Raw genomic sequence first — 24,853 nt, 5'->3', positions numbered from 1 at the left:
CCAGCCTTTAGTATGGAGGATCAGCGAACCACCCTGAAAAAATTGAAGGGCTGTGTACAAATTCAAAATGTAAATAACTACAACAGGAAACTGGAAGACTTAGTTGGAAGGCTAATTTGAAAACTTTAGGTAATTAACCTAATAGGTATATAATTTGTATCCAGTCCTTCTATTTTGAAATAGACTTGTAAAACTCATAACTTATTAGGAACTCGGAGTCCCATCTAGATAAGGCACGGAAGTGGTGAAACAAAATTCCTCTTCCCTCAAGCATTTCTGATCACATAGGATCACACTTCAGGAGTGCCAATGTTTCTAGCCTATGTACTCATTCCACACATCAAGCGTGTTTTATATTTACAGCATTGTGCTTATCCTACAACAGTCATAAACTGAGCTAGGCCTAAAAGAAATTGATGCAGGTAGTTAGAAACGTAGCAAATTTGCAACCCAAACCTAAAGGCGGCGGCAGCACTAAAGCAGCTACCGGAGATCGCCCCGGGGAAAGGGACTTTTGTCCCCTTCCCTTGGTGAAAGCCCCAAGCTCCACAATAGGGTTTCTCAAGTCTGCGCCAGCTATTTTGCCAGTGTAGACTTGAGATGCTCCATGTCAGGCCGGAAGGCCTGACTCAGAGATCAGGATCCGGTGGAGCAGAACTCTGTCGGTCCCACCCTCTCCCACCCCAGTTCTGCCCCAGTTTCTTACAGTGCTCCATTGTAGGAATTTGGGAAGCACTGCTCTAAAGGAAATTGTGCAAATATACACATACATCAAAAATTCCCAAATTGTTCTGGAAACCAATGCAAGAAGGCTCCCTCCCTGTTCTTTGTACAGTGTTCAAAGGCAGAGCAGAATTAAAATTACAGAACTCTGTATTCAGAAGAGATGCTTCCTTCCTTTCTACAGTGGCCTTAACTGGGATTGGCATTATATAGTCCTTGTGTATGCCAGAACATTTAGGGAGATCCTCCTAAGACAAACTGTCTCCTTAAATTCCCTCCAGAGTGACATTATTCCCTACTGCCACCTTGAGAGGTACTGCCTCACAGCAGATCCTAGTCCACAGCACAGATTTTAGAATTTGGTCCCAGATCAGTGTAATCCAATATTAAGCAAATACGTGAAGAGCTGGCAAAGATAAAAACCTTTCTATTGTTTTAGCAGCTAACGAAAACCATGATGACTACTTAGTGCAAATATTCTAATAAATGTGGGTTTAACTTGTATTTTTCTAAGTAATTTCATTGAACAAATAACATTAATGGTATGAAGGGAGTTGCCTGGAAAGTCTACAAATAATGTTGAAAATGCAAATGGAAATTTTTCCAACAGGACAGAGTTTGCTTTTCTCACATTAATGCTCTGTCTTCATATGCAAGATTTCTGAATTGACATGGAAGCATTGCAAAAGCCTATGATTTCTTCAGTGACCCAAAGGACAATGCCTTGCTTTAGAAATCAACCATGTCATCAATTAGTGGAGTGGGGCAGTGCAGGAGGAGAGAGGTTCTCCTGAATCCGAATGTTGTGATGTGTGCTGCATGCGGAATGTTTGTTATACTTTATTTTTCTATTTTATATCCTTCATCCTGAAAGGAAGCATTACCAAGCAATGGAAATTTGTCTCTGAATGCCACCTGAATGCCAACATTTGCAAATACCTTTCTCTCTTGCAAAGGCATCACTAGGGTTTGCACCAGCTGGTGCGAGAACCGATTGAGGGTCAAAACCTATCCAACTTTCTAGTGCTGCTGCAGCCACAATGTAGCCTCGAGGTAAGAAAACAAACATTCCCTTATCCGTGGCAGGACTCCGTGGCTGCCTCCCTACTGCAGGATACAGCACATGCCCCATTGGTATGGCTGCATCAGTGCTGGAAAGTTGGATAGGATTGGGCCCTAAGTCATTCCCATGATGGACCTCCTCCCTTACCAGACCATACAGGATAAATTACAAACTCACACACACAACCTAAATGCAGTGGCATCACTAGAGTTGGTGTAGCCCCCATTAACTTTATTTATTTTAATCTATAACAGTACAGGTCCCCCAACAAATCACTAACCAACAAAAAACCAGTAGCCAACTTGATGACACACAACTGAATAAGAGTTCTAGCATTAGCTCTGATTCATGGAAATGAGAGCTGACTCATACTAACACCTTATTGGTTCCCTGCTGTGTCGTAATAAAACCTCATTGGCTCTCAGAACAATCAGTCTCATTGGTCAGTTTTGAGTAAAAAAAAACCCACTTTTTGTTACATAAGACAGTTGTGTTTTCCTTTTCTGGTTATTTTGCCATAACTTTTGACAGAATACAGATATTTCAACGTAGTTTGTTTCATTGCATTCTGCATTAAATGACTCATCAAATGATATATAACATGATGGTATTACTTGAAAATACCAAGATTTCACAATTTTGGCCAGTAGTGGTGTCACACACCACCAACTGTGTCATCCAGTGTGGTCCATGCTCCCCCGTACCCCTCTAATGATGCCACTGCTCTCCTGTTCATAGCTGGTGAACCACTGTAGGAAACAAGATGCTGGACCAGATGGGCCTTTGGCCTGATCCAGCAGAGCTGCTTTCATACTGAATTTCTTGTGATTTGTAATTAGCAAGGACCAGCATGTGTCCATGCAAATCCTTCAGGAGATTATCAAAGAAAGGGCAAAAAGAAACATGATTGCAAATACATTCCCCATTATGAGATATTTTAAGATGCCAATATGCAACCCACATATTTTTATGGTCTCAGTGCAGCAATGTACTTACCCATAATACTAAAGTATTCATCAGCTGATCAATGCTTGTTCGTTTAAGTTTTGTTTTGCCACTGTTCTGCATTAATTTAGTGTCAGGGCCTACAAAAATAGCAATAATATTCTTTTTTAAAGCCTGCAATGTTTGCTCAACAGAATACTGTCCATTACTTTTTTTTATTTTAGATTATTTGCCCATGGAGAAAATGATTAATGGGAATACTACTGCTTTCCACCATTAGGTTTCACAGTTCTGTTCACTGAGGCACAAGTCTTTTTGTACTTTCCTACTGTTTTCATGGGGAGGGGGCAGTATAGCTGTTATGATTTGCTTTATGATGATTTTATGTATTGTAAATTTTTTTATCTTCCATATGACACCCAGGGCAATCAATTACATTGGAAAGTAAGCTTATAAATGATTTTAATGAATCATAATAAAAGTTCCACTGTACCTGCAAAAATGACCATTCCAAAGCACCAGGCTGTATTTCTCAACACACAACCACGTAGCAAAATTTTTTCAATGTTAAGACAATGTTTGTCATCGTTCCAGGAAAGAATTCCTGCAAATCTATCAAACTTGTCATTAGGAGCTTCACAGTCAACTGTTCCTAAAAAATGGAGATCAGGTACACTGGTTATTGCTTTGTATATCCTGTCTGGTTCTGATATTTTCTTATGTTCCACATTTATTTAGGTTGTATTTCTTTCCTGTATTAGGAGAAAAGCTCTGTCTGGCTCACTAGTGGATGATACGCTTCAGCAAAAACCCAAACTTACTTATTGCTAGTTCCAAATAGTAAAATTAGAAACTCACAGGCTAGGTGTGATGGACCCCACATGTGTTGCCTGGTGCAATTAACCCCCCTTGCACTCCTTTAGCTATGCCACTGCTCCCAGCTGTCTTCTGAGATTCTAGTTCTAACTCGTAGTTGAAACTCGAAACTACTGTACTGGGTGTGTTTATCCAATACTTTCTGATTTTTCTGTGTTAGAACTAGGATGTCCTACGACGCAGTTTCTAGTTTTAACTAGTCATAACTAGAGTCTCTGAGGACAGTTGGGAGTTTTCTTGTTTGAATCAATATTTTCTTGTTGGAATTAGTTCAGACTGAATGTTGGGTTTTTACCGTAATGGATACATACGGTACATTAACATTAATCAACAGAATTTAGGACCTATATAAACGCATGCATTAGATAGCAATTCATGTTAATGCAACGCCATGACATAAATGACCTTTTTTTTAATTAACATACTCATCAAGAGACTGATTTGAAGGATTGCTTTAATATCACAGAGATCTGTTTCAAGGCTGAATGGAATTTTTAAAAATGTGACAAGCTTCATGTGAGAAGATGTGTAAATGCCCCCATGTAAGCAAGTCGAGTTTCCATACCAGAGAAAGTTATTAAAAGCTAGCATTTTATTTGACATTCATGTTTTTCATGTGAGATCTATTTCAAATAGATGACACCTCATACAAAAATGTTGACTGACATTTTTGCTTTGTCAGAACATGGTGATTTGGGAATTAAAAGTATGGGCAAATAACAACTAAAATGATTATGAAATGGGAAAAAAAAGTTTCACTGAAGAGATGCGACAAAGAGCAGCTCTCCTGTGGCGCAAATCTCATGCCATTCCCAGAAGTTATGTATGAAGGAACCATGATGTTGCTTTTTCCCTCACACAAAACATTCTCTTTCCAAACCAGGCAACATCTGTGTGGAAGAGCGCCATCCTGTTGGCCACATTCATGTGGTTCTCTGTACACATGTTCCCAAAGTGTTGTGGGGCCACACAATACAAAATTGATCTAGTGTCTCCAAAGACTTCCGACCTCAAATTACTGAAAACCTGGTACTTGATTGGCCAAAACCCACTAGTCCAATGCAGCCCCACTGGAATTTGCATATGAAGGAACCATTCGGACAGTAGAGATGAGGATGTGGCTTCTTCCAACAAAATGTTCTTCTTACAAAGGAGGCAACATTTGTGGGACAGAACTGTGTGGTTGGTCCTGTACACATAATGGTTCCCAGTATTGTGGTCTCATGAGGGCTTGATAACATGCTTGACTTTGAAGTCCCATGAAGGCATCGAAAACAGATTTTACTGAGCCCTGGGTGGTCCTCTATACAGGGTTGGTAGGCTGTGCTTTGCTTGGTGGATCACAAGTTGTGCAAGCCCCAGTTAAATCAACAGTGTAGCGCTTTATACAGCTCTCCTTTGGTTTCACCCCTGCTAACTGGTTAAGAGGCACTTTTTCAAGTGGGTGCTCCTCTTTTATTCAGCAGGGGGAGAGTAACTGGCCCACCTCACCCCAGCAGTGTCTTTTCTAGTGGCTGTCTGCTGGTGTTGCATCTTTTTAGATTGTGAGCCCTTTGGGGACAGGGAGCCATTAGATATTTGATTTCTCTGTAAACCGCTTTGTGAACTTTTTGTTGAAAAGCGGTATATAAATACTGTTGTTGTTGTTGTTGTTGTTTCTCTTTCTTCCACCTAGGCCTCCCAACTAACATGAAGGGCATATTTAAAGAATTGAGCAGGGGCATAGTTAAGGAGGCATGGGAGAAAAAAAGACTTCTCCAGAACCTCTCATATAGTAGGAGAGGTGATGTCATCAGCAGGAGTATTCAAGTTCTGCTTTTGCAGCCTTTATCAAGGGACCTTAGCCAAGAAAACACATCATGTTCAGCAGGATGCAAGCTGAAAAATTTGGCTAGGGGTACGTTATGTTCTAGGTCTGCATGGGAGATAGTATGAAGCTCATATGACATTAACAGTCCAATCCTAATACCCACATGGTGATGCAGTGGCACCAATGCAGCGCCCACTGTATGCCATAGGGGAGTTTCAGCCTCCAAACACCTCTTCGGAGTAAGGGAACATTTGTTTTTTTGTTTTTCCATAGACTTGATTGATTGACTGTAGGATAGCCTTTTTTGTTTTCCCATAGACTTGTAGAATAGCCTTTGCTATCGTTACAGGTTGCCAGGTTGAATGTATGAAACAAACTTCCACAGAATCATATCATTGGGCTATCTAGGTCAGTATTGCCTACACACAGGGACCAGCTTTCCAGGTAGGGTCTTTTCCAGCTATACATGGAATGTCAAGGATTATATCTTCTACATATAAAGAATATGCCCTGCCACTGAACTATAGCCTTTCCTATTTTGGAAAGAAAAAGAATCAATAATATTAAACACATAAACACTATTAATGGCATCTCATTCACCAGGGTAAAGAGAAAGAAGACCACACTGCAGGCAGGTGGGATGAGTGTATTTAAACTGGAAATGGCATCCCTTAATTGGAGAGCCACCAAAGGCACAGAGAAGAAGTCATAGACATCCAAAAGTTGCACACATGCCCGTGGTTTTGGTCATGCCTTTCAAATTTGCAGTCCATCTGACCATAATCTGCATGCCCCAAGGGTCATAAGCTTGGCTGAGCATTCATTGTAGAAGCTGAACTGCACAAGACTATGTGTAGGATGCTAAATATTTATGTAGATGAACATAAAGTAGTATTAACTTGCTGGATTGTATGAAAACTCATTCGCATTTAGCGTCACCAAAATGCAGTTGTAGAGGTTATAGACCCATTTCGTGTCCAGATTTTTCTTAATGTTTTCCCATATTTTAGATATTGTCAATAGTAAACCAACAAAGTGTATTGGTTTCCTGTAATATTTTGTTGACACGTTGAAAGTAGACATTACAAAAAAAGTTTCTCAGACAGCAATTATAGATGTGTGTAAGCCCCACTGAATACAATAACAGCTCAATCCTATCGGGCTGTTCCATCACCTGAAGGATGCTGGCAGAATGTCACTTCCACCGGTGAGCACTGCAAAGCCACCAATGCAATTGCTGGTGGCCCAGCGCACTGAAAGGCAGAGTGGACAGCATCCACTACTGTCAGTGAGTTGGCACGGAGAGGGTGAAGCAACAAGGGAGTTTCTGGATAGAGAGGGGGCAGGGAGGGAGGCAGGATGAAGGGCCAGAAAGGCAGGTTCAGCAGCACTTGCATGCAGCCAAATCCTACACTTTCCCTTTCAACCCTCTTCACTTCTCCGTCCAGTGGCAGCAAAATAGCTGGTGCAGGACCAAGAAGACCCATTAAGAACGTAAATGCTCTTGCCAGGGCAAGTGAACCAAAGTTCACTTACGCTGAGGAGACCTCTTAAAATACCCCCCACCCTAGGATGCAGCACACGCTCATTGGCACAGTATGGGCAGGGATTGGGATGTAAGTTACTCGTTCAGCAAGTCTATAGCCAAACCCAATACCATGTCCAATTTACTGGACTAGTCAACATACTAATAATTTAAGCCATTTGTGCACCTTACTCTGCCTGCTTGCGGCTATATGAGTGTCTTAAATGCTTTCCATTCCAGGTGCAGGCAGCCAAAAATATTTGGGTTTCTTGTTCTCAGCCTTTACTCAAGAAAACCAAAAGATTTACATTTAGGATTTTCTTTTTCTTTTTTAAAATATTTGACATCCAGAGGTTGCACACAGGTATTTGGAATTACGAGTTGTATCGCAAGGCTTCAACTGGAAATCTGCAAGTCATGCGACGTGGGTATGGCCCTTTGCCCCTCTCGATCGCTAACCATTCATGTTTTATATTTCTGCTTTTGGGTTGCATGATGTGCTGTCAGGGCGACCACAAGATAGTTGCTGTTTCCTGCAAGACTCCTGTTACTAAATGCTGTGCCACCATAAGGCTTAACAGTCATGCAAAATATGTAAACTTGTCTGAAGTGGCAAAAACCAGACTACCACAGCAGTCAAAATCTGAAGATGGAAAAAAAGAAAAAGAAAACCCAACTGGCATTAAATAGGAAAAAAAGAGAAAAACACACATGTTGTAATTTTTTCATCAACTACAATTGGAATCGTAGCTGATCGAGGGCCCAATCCTATCCAATTTTCCAGTATCGGTGCAGTCGCAACGCAGCACCACGGTAAAGGGACAAAGGTTCCCATACCTTAAGGAGGCCTCTGTGACTGCTGCCCCACCACAAGATGCAGTGCATGCCCCATTGGCATGGCTGCACCAGCACAAGAAAATTGGATAGGATTGGGCCCTAAGTTGGCTGTCTGTCTTATATTTTTAGATCCCCTCTGGAAAACACTTTAATGTCTGTAAAATGCTAAGTAACAAACTTAGATTACGACAAAACTAAACTGAAATACATACCACAACTTTAGGTTTACAGGAGTTTAGGTAATGCTAACAATTCTTAGAGAAAAATTCTTCACCTCTTTTATTTAAGAGATAGGGAGGGGGCATGTGGGAGGCATGTGGGGCATGTGGGGCCCAGGAGGGGGGCTGGAATGGCAGAGGCTGCCTCTGGCAAATCCTAACCCCTGCTACCAGGCAAGGCAGCTCTACACGGGCTTCCTGGATTTGAACCAGCTATATAGCTGGTGCCGATCTGAGAAGCCCCATAGGGTGGCTGGGGCGTTACTCAGGTGAGGGGGAAAATATCCCTTACCCTGAGGAGACCTCCAGCCTGTTCCTAAACTGCACTGGGAGCAGCACAGGCCATGTGGCCTGGCTGCAGCAGCGGAGCTTAGGATTGGGGTGTGAGATTTCTTGGAGTCCAAAGTCACGTGTCTTATTTTGACTTCTGTTTAAACTATTAAATATGCTGTGACTGTATGAAGTTGTCCTGTGTATTGTATTATACCTCAAAGAACACCTCTGGTTCATGAATGAATCCCCCCCCCCCATCCACAAACCAGAAAAGGCATGCTCAGCAGGGCTGGAAAATCTTTTTAATTGCAAAGACCACATTTTGGAACACCTAACCCCAGGAGATTCGTGTTGCCCCCCCCCTCCACCAAGGTAATTTTATAACACTTTATTCTAACATGTCTTTGATGTGAATTTTTCTTGATTTTAACCTGGCCCTGCTCGATAATGTTCAAAAGTTGCAATTTTAGTTTGCTGTTACGGTTTTTATTTTATTTTAATCGGTGTGTTTCATTTTTGTTAGCTGCCTTGGGTGGTCTGTTTTTGGACAAGAGAAGTAGCATATAAATAATAAACAACATCATAAATAAATACCAGCCTGTGGGTGCCATCTGCAGTCCATTAAAGTTTTTACCATCCCCTGAGTTGTGAAAATAATATTTCATAAGACCACAGGGGCTTCAGAGAACACTGAGAGATTAACACAAAGTTTTGCTAAGGAACTCTTCCATCTTTCACTCTGCATAAATAATGTCCAAATAAACCATTGTCAAGTCATCAGGAAACAACATAATATTTTCCTGAAAAATCTCCCAGGTTGTGTCAAACTACTGTGACCAAATCTTTAGAACACAATTATTATTATTTTTTTAAGTAGCAGGTTAGATTCTCACATACTGACACATAATAGTAAACTTTACTATCTGTATTTTCAATAATCATACAATAATTTTATAAGTATTTGCACTACTTTCTGTAAAGAGGAGCAAGAAAACACAGAGGTATATCAGGGTGGATCAAGGAGTCAGATCAGATCCCTTGGACATCTAGAATGAGGAGTGAGGGGTCACGGAGCTTTAGCACTTCCCCCACCATTATCCCAACCCAGACTGCCTTTCAATCTGGCAGCAGTGGAAGCTGGATTCTCAAGGATTCATGGAAGTTATATGAATTGGGACCATGGCAGGTGCAAAACGTTCAATCAACTTCTTGCCTCCCAATTTGCCCCCCATAGCATGCAGCACACTAGCAACCCAAGGAAAGGGGTCAAGAGAGTCCTTTGTCCCCAGGCGGCATGCTTGGCTATCTCTGAACCTGATCTTCTTAAAACGTGATGTCCAAAACAGGATGCCGTATTCCCAGTGAGGTCAGACTAGTGCAGAATACAGCGGAACTGCTTCTCATGCTCTGAACCCAGTGCCTTTTTTCATGCAGCCCAGTATGCATTAGCAATTTATGCATCAGCATTGCACTGGCCCAGTTCGGCTAAACTATGGTTTATATGTATTAAAATTATTTGTGAACGCTTAAATAGGATCTGAGGGTGTCAGCAAACACTGGATTTAGCTACAGTTAAGATACTCCTTTACTGCAGTTAAGGAGACAAGGGGGAATCTGAGGGGGAACCTGGCTGATAGAATTTCTTTCCCCTTTCCAAAGTGAGAGGCATGTTCCATAACTCTTTGCCAGCAGCTGACTTCAGGCTCAGTTCTGCACTTCTGGTCCAGGAATCAGTCAAAGCTCTCACCATATCCCTCCTTGGTGGCTCAGAGCCCTTGCACCTGCACGAAGGAGCTGGCCTCCATTATTAGACACATGTGTGCACCAGGATTTTTTTGTTACAAAACAAGAAATTTATAGTAATTGAGTTTATAGGAATTAACTTCAGTGCTTACCATCAAATTCTGCAAGCCTTCTAAAGTCAGCTCCAAGTTCTGAGGTGACTGGTAAAGCCTGACGAACCTTTAGGTTGGTTTCCCTGTAAAAGAAATTAATATTTCTATTTGTACATAAAACTGTTTGTAACCTGCCCACTTGCCCATAATGGCTGGAGACATACAACAGAATTGTTTTCCCCCAGTGAGATAACAGAGTACCCCACTAACTTCCCTGATCAAACAGTTTCTGTAGGTTTTGGTAGATCTTCAAAAACCTGCAAAATCATTTGACCTGTAGCAACAGCAGGATAAAAAAGGTTGTAAGTAGTACAGGTGCCCCCCCCATATCTGCGGATCCAGTGTCTGGGGTATAAATTATCCACAGTTCCAAAATTCCCCCATCATGCAAATGCCTTGTCTGCTTTTCATTCTAGCCTTCATGTTGCTGTTGCTAGGTTTGCTGGCTATGGAAGCAGGGAGCACTCACAGCGAGGCAGAGGGCTGAAAAGAATGTGACATGCATGAGTTTAAAGAGCTTAGTGCCACATTCCTCACTTCCTGTGAGTGCTTCCTGCTTCCAATTTGGAGATAGCAAAGAGCCATCAAGTCCAGGAACAGTGACAGGAAGGCTGGAATCAAAAGTTGATAAGTTATTTGTGTGATGGGAGGATTTTTGAACCTCTTTTTAATGGGTCATCCATAGTTTCCATATCCGTCGGAGGTGCAGGGAACATATCCATCGTGGGTATGGGGGCATGCCTGTATTACCATCTCAAGCGATCATGGCTCTAACTTATTGCCATTGACAGCACAATCTTAAGCATTTCAGAAGCAAGTCCTTTTCAGTTCAGTGGGACTTACTCCTGTGTCAATTGGATTGCAGCCAAACTCTCTTAACAACAATGTTGGTATTCATCCTTTGTGACTTGTGAAGAATGGAATTGGACATTATGATAATCTTGTCTTACAGCCAAAAGCAGCAGCTTTGCATATCCAGCTTCTTCTCCTGTAATATTTAGTAATACCAAATGTATGACATGACGTTGTTGCATTTGCCCCGAAAGTGGCAGCCAATGGAGGACAGCAATGGATGGGGAAACCCACACCATGATTATGTCATATCACGTTTTGTTGTTTGATGTTCATTAACTTTTTCCAATCTAGAAATTATATCACCTAAATCACTTACAATAAAGAAAACAATCTATTTGGTTATACAGTCATAATTATCATTCCAATTTGATACAAACAAAACACCTCAGGGGGGACATGATTGAGACATACAAAATTATGCAGGGGATGGACAGAGTGGATAGGGAGATGCTCTTTACTCTCTCACATAACACCAGAACCAGGGGACATCCACTAAAATTGAGTGTTGGGAGAGTTAGAACAGACAAGAGAAAAGATTTCTTTACTCAGCATGTGGTCGGTCTGTGGAACTCTTTGCCACAGGATGTGGTGATGGCGTCTAGCTTAGACGCCTTTAAAAGGGGATTGGACAAGTTTCTGGAGGAAAAATCCATTACGGGTTACAAGCCATGATGTGTATGTGCAACCTCCTGATTTTAGAAATGGGTTATGTCAGAATGCCAGGTGCAAGGGAGGGCACCAGGATGAGGTCTCTTGTTATCTGGTGTGCTCCCTGGGGCATTTGGTGGGCCTCTGTGAGATACAGGAAGCTGGACTAGATGGGCCTATGGCCTGATCCAGTGGGGCTGTTCTTATGTTCTTATGTAAAACCCATTTTTCAACAAATCTCTCCACCATGTCATCTTCTTTTGCCTTTTTATAATAACTTAGTTTTACTAAGTCAATGTTTGTCCTCACTTTCTTTAACTACAAGAAGTGCTGCATCAGTTTCTTCCAGGATCCTGAACCTACCATTAGTGGCATCACGAGGGTTTGTGTCACCTGGTGCGGGAGGCCAGTACGTCACCCCCATGATGGACCTCCTCCCATGCAGTGGGAGGGGGCCACACCCCGGCTGGTGGGCATTGTGACACACCATTGCTCTGCCCCGCTGGTTTTTTAGCTATCACTTTTGATGGAACAGAGATATTTAAACACAGTTTGTTTCATTGCATTCTGCATGAAATTATGCATCAAATAATATAGAACACCAGGATTTTAAACATTTTGGCCACCCCTCCGTGTGTATCACTTGGTGCAGCCCACATACCCCATAGTGATGCCACTGTCTAATATTCTGACTACATTTGGGGAAATTACAGATCTGTACTTTTAACAGGCTATTATGTATATGCTTTTAACAATGATAGTAAATGGGACTTACTCCTGGGTAAGTGTGGGTGGGATTGCAGCTACGATTGTTAAAAATATTCCTGCTTGATGATGTCACTTCTGGTCATGACATCACTTCAGGTGGGCCCTGACAGATTCTCATTCTAAAAAGTGGTTTGAGAACTACTGGTATTATACGTTTGAGAACTACTGGTCCAATTCATATGTTCATAGAAGTAGGAAGATGAACAGACTTCACTAACATTCCTAGGGCGCAATCCTAATCAACTTTCCAGCACCAACGAAAGGGCAATGCAGCTCTAAGATAAGGGAACAAACATTCCCTTACCTTGAGGAGGCCTCCATGACGGCCACCCAACTGCAGGATACAGCACATGCCCCATTGGCACAACTACGTCAGCGCTGGAAAGTTGTTGGGATTTGGACCCTAGATGGTTTGGCTTCCAAAGGCAAGCCAAACCTTGAAATTAGAAGAAAGGGCTTGAGCGCCAGCCAAGACCATCCAGCACCAATGCAGCCATGCCAGTGGGTTGTGCACTGCATCCTGCGGTGGGGGGGCAGGCACAGACACCTCCTCAAGATAAAGAATATTTGTTCCCTTACCTCAGGGCTGCATTGCAGCTATATCAGTGCTGGATATTTGGTTAGAATTGGACCCAACAAATGTCACACAAAGAACAGCAGGGGTCGATTTGGTACCCAATACCCTCAGTTATTCTCCTGGAGATTCAGACAAACCCCATGCCAGTTGATAGACTGGCTTAGTATGCTCAAAAGTCCCAGGGTTTCTTAAGAAGAACCCCTTTCAATGTGTTACTGCTTAGAGCCCAAAGCTGTTCAACCCAAAGGCCGGGTCTCTATAACAAAGAACCAGTCATGAAAGCCATACTGGAGATATAAAGCTATATATATGAGGGAAGCCATATTTTAAAAAATTGGCCCATATAATGTCAGTCTGCGCAGGGAGGCCCAAACCCCGGCCCGGGGGCCACTTGCAGCCCTCAGGGACTCCCAGTCCGGCCCACGGAGAGTCCCCAGTCTCCAATGAGCCTCTGGCCCTCTGGAGATTTGCTGGAGCCTGTGCTGGCCCAACGCAACTGCTCTTAGCGTGAGGATGACTGTTCAACCTCTCACCTGAGCTGTGGGATGAGGGCTCCCGCCACTACTTGCTGTTTCACATCTGCGATGCAGCTGTGGCAGTGAAGAAAGGCTGGCCTTGAGCTATTGCAAGACCTTCATTCATTCATATAAGTTCCATTACTAATAAACTCATTTATGTAAATTTATTCAAATTTTAAATGTAAATTAATTCTTTTTTTCCCGGCCCCCCGACACTGTCAGAGAGATGATGTGGCCCTCCTGCCGAAATGTTTGGACACCCCTGGTCTATCACCCCAAACATATTCCTTCTGGCAACCAGTCAAAATCTGTTATGACCCACTGCACTGTAAGAAAAACCAGAATGCATGGTGCAGAACTAAAGCGTTGCTACAGATTGAGGCCAAGCCTTCTTAGGAAGGCCACAAGTGGACCAGATTCCCCCTACCCAGTGCAAATAGAAAAGCAGGAGCTGCCCTAAATGGAGAAGAGTTTGCTTTTCCATTAAAAAACTGGCATTGTTCATGTTCGACATCTGCACTCCAATGTTTTGTCTTGAGGCTTTGAAGAAAGAAAATAACAAAGACCATTTAGTCAGGCCCCATCCAGGCTGTCCCACACACAGCTTGCAAATTATATCAGGAATGGCAAAGCCACTGCTAGGGAATAGAAGTTCACCCACAGACGCTTGAACTGAGGAAAGGATTTTTACTTCAAAAGGGAAATTAAATATAATTTTACAGTAGCAGCCACCAAACTGCAAAATACGGGATTTGAAACAGTTGTTGGTGTCGTCCCTGTCGTCCCCAGGAGGCATTAGAAAGAAATCTTTACAGCTAAATACCAAGTTTTGGTGCTTGAAGCTAGTTGTTAAATCTGTATTTTGGCAATGAGTGCCAAGGTTTTAAACGTTTTAAGAATATTGGTGCCATGAGCAGAGATTAAAAGCTGTTTTCTGCTTGCGTGAAGTCGGTATGAATTCAAACTACAGGTGTCCCTCCAAAACCAGTTTGGTTTAAAAGGTGTAGGAAGGGCAATTTAGTTTGAAATTCCCTCCCCAATGGCCAACTTGAAAGAAGGGGGGAGCTCTGAGATGAAGCACAGGAGCAAAATCACTGAACTAAAATCACCAAGCTGCACCACTGCCGAATTGCACTGCTGAACTAATTAAGAGAAGTCTTGCTACCAACACGTCCCTGTAAACAAACCCAGCTTCACTTGAAGAGCTGCATTGTCTCTACTGCAATCCTTCCTAGGTTCTGGTGGAGTGCAAGGTTACTGGAAGGTAACCACTGGGTTTGAGAACCTGAAAGGGAGCGTTCCTAATCCTTCAAAGCCTTGTGGAGAGTGAGGCACCGGCAAAGCTAGGAACTGGTGGTAGTGGATGGACAACCAGACAGCATCAGACATTTCAGGATCCCAAGTCAGGATCCAACCTCAGTTGGTCACTCATACTTCTTGCTACACCCTGCTGGATCAGGCCAAGATCCCATCTAGTTCAGCTTCCTGGATCTCACAGTGGTCCACCAGATGCCTCAGGGAGCACACAAGACAGAAAGATCCCTGTGTCCTTTTGCCACCCCCTTTAATCCAGCATTCAGAGAGAGGTTACCTCAAAAACCTGTTGCATATAGTCATAATGGCTTGTAACCGTTGATGGACTTTTCCTCCATAAATCTCTCCATTCCCCTTTTTAAAGGCATCTAGGCCAGGTACTATCACCACAACCTGTGGCAGGGAGTTCCACAGGTTACACACTGGGTATCAGTCACTGTACGGTCCTTCAGAAAAACAGAAGCGCTATGTCACTTGAAAGTAGTTTTTATGAACAGTAGCATAGCTACAGGGGCCAGCATGATAAGTATGGTAGGCACCGCAATGAACCATGTAAGCATCCCCTCCCACTCATCGTTGCAGCCATTCTGGGCAACCATGGCAAGTTTTTCATGAGGAGGGAGATTTCAGCCAAGGGATGCTTTTAAACAAGTCATCTCCCTGTGCAGTCTGACGTGGTACAGTCCTCTGTGAAGAAAATGTCTAATTAGAAGCTACGTATCTGAATCTGTTCCCATTCATGGTCCCCACTGTGAGAAACATCAGCTCTGTTCCCAGTTTGCAGAGAACTGACTTACTGAAGGCTCTTCAAGCAGAACAGGAATCTGAATGCATGTCGCACCGGTTGGCAACCTTTAGTCTCGAAAGACTATGGTATAAGCCTACAGCACCCAGTATTCCCAGGCGGTCTCCCATCCAAGTACCAACCAGGCCTGACCTTGCTTAGCTTCCGAGCAGACGAGATCGGGCATGTCACACCATCTACAACCATATGCTTAAATCATAAGCTAAACAGGTTGGTGGTGCAAGTTGCTGAGCAAAGCAGAAACATGACCCTCTCCTCCGCCACACAGCTAAAGGAACATAAGCATCTGAACAAGTCTTTGCAACGGGCCTATACATCACAAGTACAGCAGGGGTCTACATCTCCATGCTGAGTTTTCCATCCCACCCTGGCGTAACATTTATGAGAACTTACAACTCTCAAAATTAAAACTTGAAAAACATACCCATCGAGTTCAGCAGTTTCAATGTAGCAGAGACCATGTGGCTCACTACTGGAAAGCAGTAACAAGTCAGCCTGCAAAAGAAACAGCATTAAGGTGATGGCAGTAAGAACTGGCAGTCCAGTCCTGACCTGGCTCCTGCCGGTGGGATGGGCACACGCGCTGTCGCAAACGTGCTGTGAGGTATATACCAACCAGTGGAGGTATGTATCCACTGATGTTGGAGCGGCACCCACCAACCAGGGTAAGTCCGGCACTGGGCGACAAGGAGGCAGGGGGAGGGTGGAGCGGGGGATGGGGATGGAGAGGAGGCCATTCAGGTGCAGGCGGGGGCAGAGACCTCCATCACATCCTAACCCCTATCCCCGTCCTAAAAGCCTTACATGGGACTAATAATAATAATAAAATAATAATACAGGTATTTATATACCGCCTTTCTTGGTCTTTATTCAAGACTTTATTCAAGGCCGTTTACATAGGCAGGCTTATTTAAATCCCCGTAGGGATTTTTACAATTGAAAGAAGGCTCTATCTTTCAAGAGCCACAACAATTCAGATGTTTCATTCTGATCTGGCCTCCATCCTGGCCTCCATCCTCCCATGCTCAGAGCAGATGGAATAGCTCGGCTTCAGCTTGTCAGCTGCTTCAAGGTCGCACGGTGCCGGTGGCCTCGAACTGGCGACCTTGTGGATGTTATCTTCAGGCAAATGGAGGCTCTACCCTCTAGACCAGACCTCCTGCCAGTGATTAGCTGGCACAGATCCAAGTAGACTCATAAAGACTGCTGGGGCTTGACGTGGGGTAAGGGAACAACTGTTCCTTTATCACCTCTTTGCCCGCACAGGATACAGTGGTGCTATTTCGGCAGTGCTGTAACACCACATGGGCAGCCCAGTTAGGACTGAGTTGTAAAGCACTACCACAAGAGTTACAGGGATGCCAAATAAATACACTCTCTGTGGGGCCACAGCTCCAGCACACTGCCTAGCAGGACGAGGTGCATGTATTGCCTCTTCTCACAAAGCGCGCTCTGGTGCCAGAGTGGGTATAGTTCTCCGTTACATACATTGTAAGGTAATAAAATCAAAATGACTTACAACCACAACCTGGTTATTTTCCAATTTAATGACATCTCCAGCTCTCACATTCATCCATTTTTCATTCTGTAATCTGGAGTGAAAAATACTTTATCGTTCATTTAGCATTTATGCTATTGATCCTGACATTAGCAATACTTCTGTCTCACACTTCTTTGCTGGAACCGATATTTATACATGAGAAGTAACAACCCAGACACACAAAAAGAGAAATTGAAAGATGGAAAATATCAATGGAGGCGGAGAAACAAGCATCAAGTTGCTTTATGGATTAAGAAATGCTTTACTGTATCAGTTTCAGTTAGGAAAAAATATAAATAGCTGGAAAATGTAGAATTAACCCAGAGGATAAATACTTAGGATGAGATAAGCCTTCCAGCACATGTGGACACTTTAAACTGAAACTGCAAGTTAATATTCAGGTTTGGATTTTTTTGTATCTGGATACAAATGGCAAATAAAGTTATGGTAAAGGTGGTGTCGCATAGTAGATTACTAATTAGGAAGTCTCCAGTTTGACTTTCATCTCTGCCATGAACTTGCAAGGTTGCTATAGGCAAGCTACTGTCACGATCATTTCTGCTGTTGGTGCTATGGAAATAATAATACTGGCCTAGAGATTACTGAGCTAATGGGTTGGTTGAAATACCACATTCCTTGCCTGAGAAAGTCATACCATTACAACCAAACCAGGCAAACCATTCAGAGGAATGAAATCCAGTTTGAATTGAGTTTCCAATTCCTGGTTTGCAGGCAAGCCATAGTTTGCCCACTTCAAAACCAACAGCAAACTATAATTTACCCAAACAGGGAAGAGGAAGCATACAAGACTGTGGCAGGATCAGAAACCTGGACCAATCCAATTTCTATGAGGGGTATTGAGTCCCTGAAGACTGCCTGGAATTTGCAATTGGTGCAGAATGTGGCCATGGGCGCTTAGTGATTTGACTTGGTCAACCACTACTCCTGCAGCTGTACAGGAGTTTGTTTCTGGGCACAAGTAAAAGTAATGGTGTTGATATTTAAAGCCTTTCATGGTTTGGGACTAAGGTACTTGAGGAAATACCTCACCGATGGCCTATACTGTAAGGCAGGGGTCTCCAAACTTTTTGGCCAGAGGGCTGCATCAAATACCTGACCTGGTGCTGAGGGCCGGAAAAAAAACTTAAATATAAAATTTAAATAAATAACTTAGAGACAGAACTTAGATGAGTGAATAAATGAATGAATGGGCTCATTCATTCAACCTCTCTGGCCCTCAGAAGACCCTCCAGACACAATCAGAGCACAGTTCTGGTCATGCTCAGTTGAGTGGGCCAGAGGCTTTCAGGGGACAAGAGGTTGGCCACGGGCCGGAAAGAAGCTTGCTGCGGGTCGCATCTGCCCCCGGGTCGGGGTTTGGAGACCCCTGCTGTAAGGTCATCTAGGGGCCTTCCTACATGTGCTACTACTAGCTAAAATTAAGTTTGTAGACCTGTGGAGTAGGGTTTTTTCTATGGAAGCACCACAGTTGTGGAACTCTCTCCTTTTGGACTAAAGAATCTCATCCTTTTAAAAGGATTTAAAAGCTTTCTTAGGGCCCAATCCTATTCAACTTTCCAGTGCTGATGGAAATGCACTGGGCATGCCCTGCATCCTGCAGTGGGGAGGGGGGGTCAGCCATGGAGGCCCCTCAAGTTAAGTGAACATTTTTTCCCTTACCTGGGGGGCTGTATTGACACTAGAAAGTTGGATAGGATTGTGCCCTATCTTGCCTGTCTTGCCTTCTCAATGCTGTTTTTATCTATTGATTACTGCTCCTGCTATTATTTTGCTGTCGCTATTGCTTATTAGAATCATTTTTGTTGTATTTTATATTTTTAATTATTCTATAAGTGCTTTGGGCACCCTGAATAGAAACTTAAATATGAAACATCATTTCCCCCTCATTTGCAATGCAAACTGGGGTGGAGTTAAAGGAAGCCTTCAGGAAATCAGGAGATGTGAGCTTGAGTGAAAAATACGGGACTATAGTAAAATCCTAACAACAGTTTTGAAAAACCTCTCAAATTAGGTAGGCTGGCATAGAAAAGCAGACTGGAAGTAGATTGTTTTTCAGATATTTTAAAACCCAACCAAACAATTACCCTAATAAATTTTGTTTCTCCTTGTGATGATGAAATATTAATATATGTTTCTTTCTCCCTAGCAATAAATATAGCACTTACAACCTCAATAAACTTCAGTCTGTGTGTCATTCTATTAAAAGGTACAAGAAAGGTAAACAATTTGATTTATTTTTAGGTTACATTTTTTTCCCCAATTCTCCATGCTTTATAGGCTTTAAAAAAACAGCTAAATATTTATACAGCCATGAGAAATGCCCTGTGCTATCATCTGGCTAGGTCATTCAGCTTACATTTTTGAAGACCTTCTCTTTAATATCAATCCAAGGACATGTTGTCCTGGAAAGTTTCAGCTGCAACATTTTCATCTAGAGCCAGCATACCACTAGCCTTCCATGCCTATTCACTTCTGCATTTTATCTTGCTCAGAGGAGAAAATGGTATTAGTTGCAGTAGACTCAGCCTCATTCTTAAACTATGTGTAATATCAAGGAAATAACTCAGGAGAATAAAGTCTCCAGTATTGTTTGTTTGCATAGCTTATGTAGCAAGATTTGAGAAGAAAGCTGTCATCAGCTGGACTTCTTAATTATAGCTACGAAATCTTCAAGCAGGTATCCAGTGGGGGTGACAGGACCATACCACTTAGGGAACATGCCCCTTGAGGAACACTTCCTTGGAGGGAAGGGAGGGAGGAAACACTCCTGTTCGGCTTTGCATGCAATGTGTATTTGTTTTTGGAAGTTGTGCATAACACAACCCTATTTGTTGTGCTGCATAACTAGGTTTTTCAGATTCAACAAACATGCTGCTCTCTCTTGACCTCCTTTAGCCCAGGCTGATTGGATACAAAGCTCACTTGGGGCTTCTGAATGGCTAATCTACGGTAGCCTTGGGCATTGGTACCAAGGCTGGTCAGGCTATTCCCTTCCGTAGGGAGCAATGTTGCTCTGTAATGGTGTTTTTAAAGTCCTAAATTCTTGAAAACATAACCTGATAAACAGTGGTGTAACCAACACCAAGTTTTGAGCAACATTTATGACAAGATTACCTGATTTTCATTAAGTGCCAGTGTCCTCAACAACACCCCATTCCACAAGCTTTCTCATAGTTGCCCTATCGAGCCTGGGGAAGCTCCAAGAGGTGTTTGTTTCATTCACGCAATTAAACAGCCTTCCATTTGTTACACCAGGGGTGGACTGACTTCTGGGAACTAGGTTCACTTGCCAGAGCCCTAGAAGCTACCCGTGCAAAAAGGGAACCCAGATCATGTTCCAAAATGGCAACTTGTACAATATTTTCACATTTTGGTTGAAAGAAAGTGTATTGTACAATCAATAATTATGCACGTGTTCCAAACAAAGCTGGGCTAGGGTTTGCATCTGGGTTCCCAGGAGCCAGGGAAAAACCAAGGATAAACAATCAAACCTCCTGGACTAGGGGGTGGGTAGAAGATTCAGGAGTGATGCTGGAGCACCATCAAAGCTACTTATAGCTCCAGAATAACCTTTTGCCCATTACATGGTGGCAAATCCAAATTGCAACTCAGTTTACAACAGACAGGACCCATCAGCTAATCTTATAGTCCAATTCTATTGGGCTTACTGCATGCGCTCTAGCCTCACAGCCGGCTCCAGGTGTCATAAAAAGTGCCATAAGTCACTCCAGTGCTGGTGGTAAGGCCGCAGCACCCACGCTGAGGCACTGGGCCTCAGTGCTGTGAAAATGTGTCAGAGGAGCACCAGGTGGTGAGTATTGCTGCCAGTTGGCAGCGAGGTTTTGGGGGGCAGGGGGAAGATGTGGGAAGTGGGGGAGGGCAGAACTGGAGGGAGGAAGGGAGGGCTGGAGGATCATGCTTGGGAGGGGGCGGAGACAGTGGCAGGGACTGCCACCAAATCCTAAACCTCCCTTGAGCTGCGGAGACCAACACGGGTCTCCTTGGTTCTGTGCCCGCATCCAAGTAGACCCATCAGAGCCACCTGGGCTCGATACTGAGTAAGTAAACTGAGGAGCTTCCCTGGCCCCACAGGATACAGAAGTGGCCACTGCTGCTCCTCCAGGGGCTGGGGAAGGACAGGACTGGGCCCTTAGTGTTCTAATCAGTGTGCCTTTGATCTGTTTCAGGGTTCCCAAACACATTTGCCTCATTCACACAGCATTCTTCAGTATACACCCAAAATATCTTAAGAATACATCTTTAAAAAAATGTGAATTGGCCCACACACTAATGATGTTTGAAAATGCTACTTATGCTTTCCCGCACGGGTTATGAACAGCTTGCTCAATGATATCTGATATTACACCATGACATTCACATGGGTCAGCACAGCCCATTTACAGAATTTTTTAATGCCCGTTCTCGTTACAGCTGCAGTCTGTTAATAGTGTATTTACAATCTTAAATCCCATTTCAAACAAACACAGTCTCAGAAAATGACTGGTTTTTGGTTTGTTTGTTTTTTTTTTAACTACTAAACATGCTATTTAAAACAACCTAGCATAAAAGTTGAGAGTTCAGTTTATCCTCCCCAAATTCAAAACTGGGAACAACAGTCCTTCTTTCCATGTCCTCTTCCCAAACCGTATAGTAGATAAAGCCAATAAAACAAATTGCATTATCCCACTCACAAGCAGACATGTGGACAAGTGCCTTACACGTGTGCCAGCATGTACATCTGTAGGTCCTCAGAAGCAACTGAGAACTACTATGTTGAATAAAAATCATCATAATACTGTTTATTTAAGGGTAATGGATCCTGCCATTTGGTGTTCTTAGAACTTGATCCTGAAGATTCAGTATTGGCCCTCTGATGTTGCTAAGTGTTGCAAACGTGCCATAAGGCACACCCATGAAGCTCAGCACTGGGTCAGCACTGACACTGGCTCACCACCACTACCCACTGAGTTAGCACTGGCCGGAGGCCTGCAATGGACAAGCTCCAGGCAGCAGAGAAATGATTCAGGGCGAGGGGAGGTATTCTGGGGTGGGGAGAGGGTGGGGGGAGGGAGCAGTGCAGGCCGGCAGAGCTCTGCTCCACCAGATCCAGAACCCCGCGTTGGGCCTCATGACCCAAAACAGGGCCTTAGCTGGCACAGACACAAGTAGCCCTATTGCTCCCTTACCTGGGTGAAGGGTATAAATGTCCCCTTCCCCCAAGAAGCCCTGCAAGCTGGCAGCTGCCCAAAGCACTCAGGATTCAGAGGTTGCCATTTTAGCACCATTCCTCCTCTGGGCGCCAGAGGATTAGGCTGCTCAACCAGCATTTCTCAAACTGTGAGTTGGGACCCACTAGGTGAGTCACAAGCCAATTTCAGGTCAGTTACATAGCACCTAGCTCAGTTGCCATTGAAAATACAGAGCTTAAAAAACAGGGAACAGGACTGCTGGGCAGGGCAGACTGCCAGTCGGAGAGAGGCCTGGTGCTTTGCCCTGAATAGGTGGGAAGATGGGATGCTGGAAAGGGAGGAGGGTTGTGTGGTTGAAGAAAGATCCAAGTCTGCATTCCGCTTCGACTTCTGAGCTGGAATGTTTGAATTCTCAGCTATGCAAAATGAGACTTTTGGTTGACTGTGGCTTCGGTTTGAAGCCTGACTTTATGAGGTCACTTTCAGCTATGACATCACTTCCAGAAGGTCCTGACAGATTGTCATTCTAAAAAGTGGGTCTCGGTGATAAAATGTTTGAGAACAGACTATTAGACCGTCTTAGACTATTTAATGCTCTCTGTTGCTCATGAAAACATTGAGCACCTTGCCAATTGTCAAGCCTACTAGGAAATACGTTTGTAGAACAATCTTCTGCCCCAAAGGAAAAAAGATAATCAAGCTTGTCCATAATGACCTTCCCAGCATGGAACCTATTTATTCAAATTTCACTTGTATGAGGCATAAGATATGACAATACACAACTTGATGAACAGACTGCTTTTCATTAGCGCTCCATGTGTGACTTACATATGTCATTAATAAAAACAACACAACATTTACTGAAGCATTGATGCCAGGACGTTCTTGAGCAGAGTTCTGAAAGGGAATCTTTGGCGGTGGTTGCGTTAGCCCTTTACCAACACATTTGTTGTTCATATCCTAAAAGCCGATTCACATATGCATGTATATCACTCACAGTCTCAGCACTTAATAATGTATCTCTGTGCATTCATCTGAACTTGGAAATATGCCTTCATTGAAAGAAACATTTGGCAACCGCACATGTCATGAATGAAAGTTTTGTCTGTGGCATTTCATCAGTTTCACTCATACAAGTCATCATTTAACATTTTAGTCACTGAATGTTTCTTTGCTCAGTAAATATTTCTTTACTCAGCGTGTGGTTGGTCTGTGGAACTCCTTGCCACAGGATGTGATGACAGCATCTGGCCTGGATGCCTTTAAAAGGGGATTGGACAAGTTTCTGGAGGAAAAATCCATTACAGGTTACAAGCCATGATGTGTATGTGCAACCTCCTGATTTTAGAAATGGGCTATGCCAGAATGCCAGGTGCAAGGGAGGGTACCAGGATGCAGGTCTCTTGTTATCTGGTGTGCTCCCTGGGGCATTTGGTGGGCCGCTGTGAGATACAGGAAGCTGGACTAGATGGGCCTATGGCCTGATCCAGTGGGCTGTTCTTACGTTCTTATGCTTCAGCTGAGACCCCTAACACCTGCTTCAGCTGTAACAACACACTATTCATAAGCAAGCACAAGCCTCACACTCTCTCTCCTCCCTTTCTGCCTCCTTTGCATGCAATTGGAAGTTTCTATACAGAGTTTCTAACAAACCACAGTTTCCCATTTTATCCAAATAAAGGAAACTGTGGTTTATACAAATCATCGTTAGTTAACAGAAAAGGATATAAAACCAAGCCTTTAACCAGGCTTCTGTGGTTGCAAGTTCAGCAGAAGACCTACACAATTTCAGCAGAATGTCAAATCCTATTTCAGGGCATTTGCATTAACAGAGCCAGTTTGTACCAGACTCCCAGAAGTATCTTTGGTATCTATCTACTAATAATGATCATCCATCCCAGCTTTCAGAATTTCCACTTGTACTTTCCAGGCTGCAGTCCTCTCTCTCTCTCTCTCTCTCTCTCTCTCTCTCTCTCCACTTGTGATTTCCTCCTTTTTCCAGCCTCCCTCCCTGACACTTTGAGCACTTAGGAAAAGTGAAAGTGTAACATGCAAGGGCATGATCTGGTCACACTTATGCACTTTTAAATTTCATTTATTTCAATGTGCTTTGCTCTCTCCTATGCAATAAAAGTGCTTTTTGAAGTGCTTTGTTATAGCCCCAGGTGCTATGTTGGTGCTGTGTTGGGATCAATAGGATCAGTTGATCTCCACTTTGTGAACTTTTTTTTCAAAAGCGGTACATAAATATTACTATTATTATTTTGCATATCACAGCTGACCGCTGGACTTGGCGTTATTTACTAGTCAGGCCCCATACTAGTCAGGCCCAGGACATCATAATATATTACATAACACCATATGAGGATGAGGATGATGATGATGATGACCAGTGACAACTGTCAACTTGTAAAATGAAGTCAAATTAACTATCACCCAAATTAACTATAAAG

General features: G+C 43.2%; 1 protein-coding gene across 1 annotated transcript in view; it reads right to left on the bottom strand.

Moving 5' to 3' along the window:
* Positions 1-24,853, bottom strand: part of ATP8B4 (ATPase phospholipid transporting 8B4 (putative)) — an 81,486-nt gene that overhangs the window by 39,942 nt on the left and 16,691 nt on the right. Inside the window, exons 6-10 of the mRNA XM_066635425.1 lie at positions 17,170-17,242; positions 16,075-16,145; positions 10,166-10,248; positions 3,225-3,383; positions 2,783-2,871 (exon numbers count right to left, since the gene is read on the bottom strand). Coding sequence (XP_066491522.1) covers positions 2,783-2,871; positions 3,225-3,383; positions 10,166-10,248; positions 16,075-16,145; positions 17,170-17,242 — 475 coding nt within the window. The remainder of the gene's footprint in view (positions 1-2,782; positions 2,872-3,224; positions 3,384-10,165; positions 10,249-16,074; positions 16,146-17,169; positions 17,243-24,853) is intronic.

Source organism: Tiliqua scincoides, chromosome 8 (genome assembly GCF_035046505.1).
Source record: "Tiliqua scincoides isolate rTilSci1 chromosome 8, rTilSci1.hap2, whole genome shotgun sequence".
NCBI classification, from domain to species: Eukaryota; Metazoa; Chordata; class Lepidosauria; order Squamata; family Scincidae; genus Tiliqua; species Tiliqua scincoides.
The sequence above is the reverse complement of the archived record's forward strand: the minus strand, read 5'-3'. Positions and strand labels throughout refer to the sequence as shown.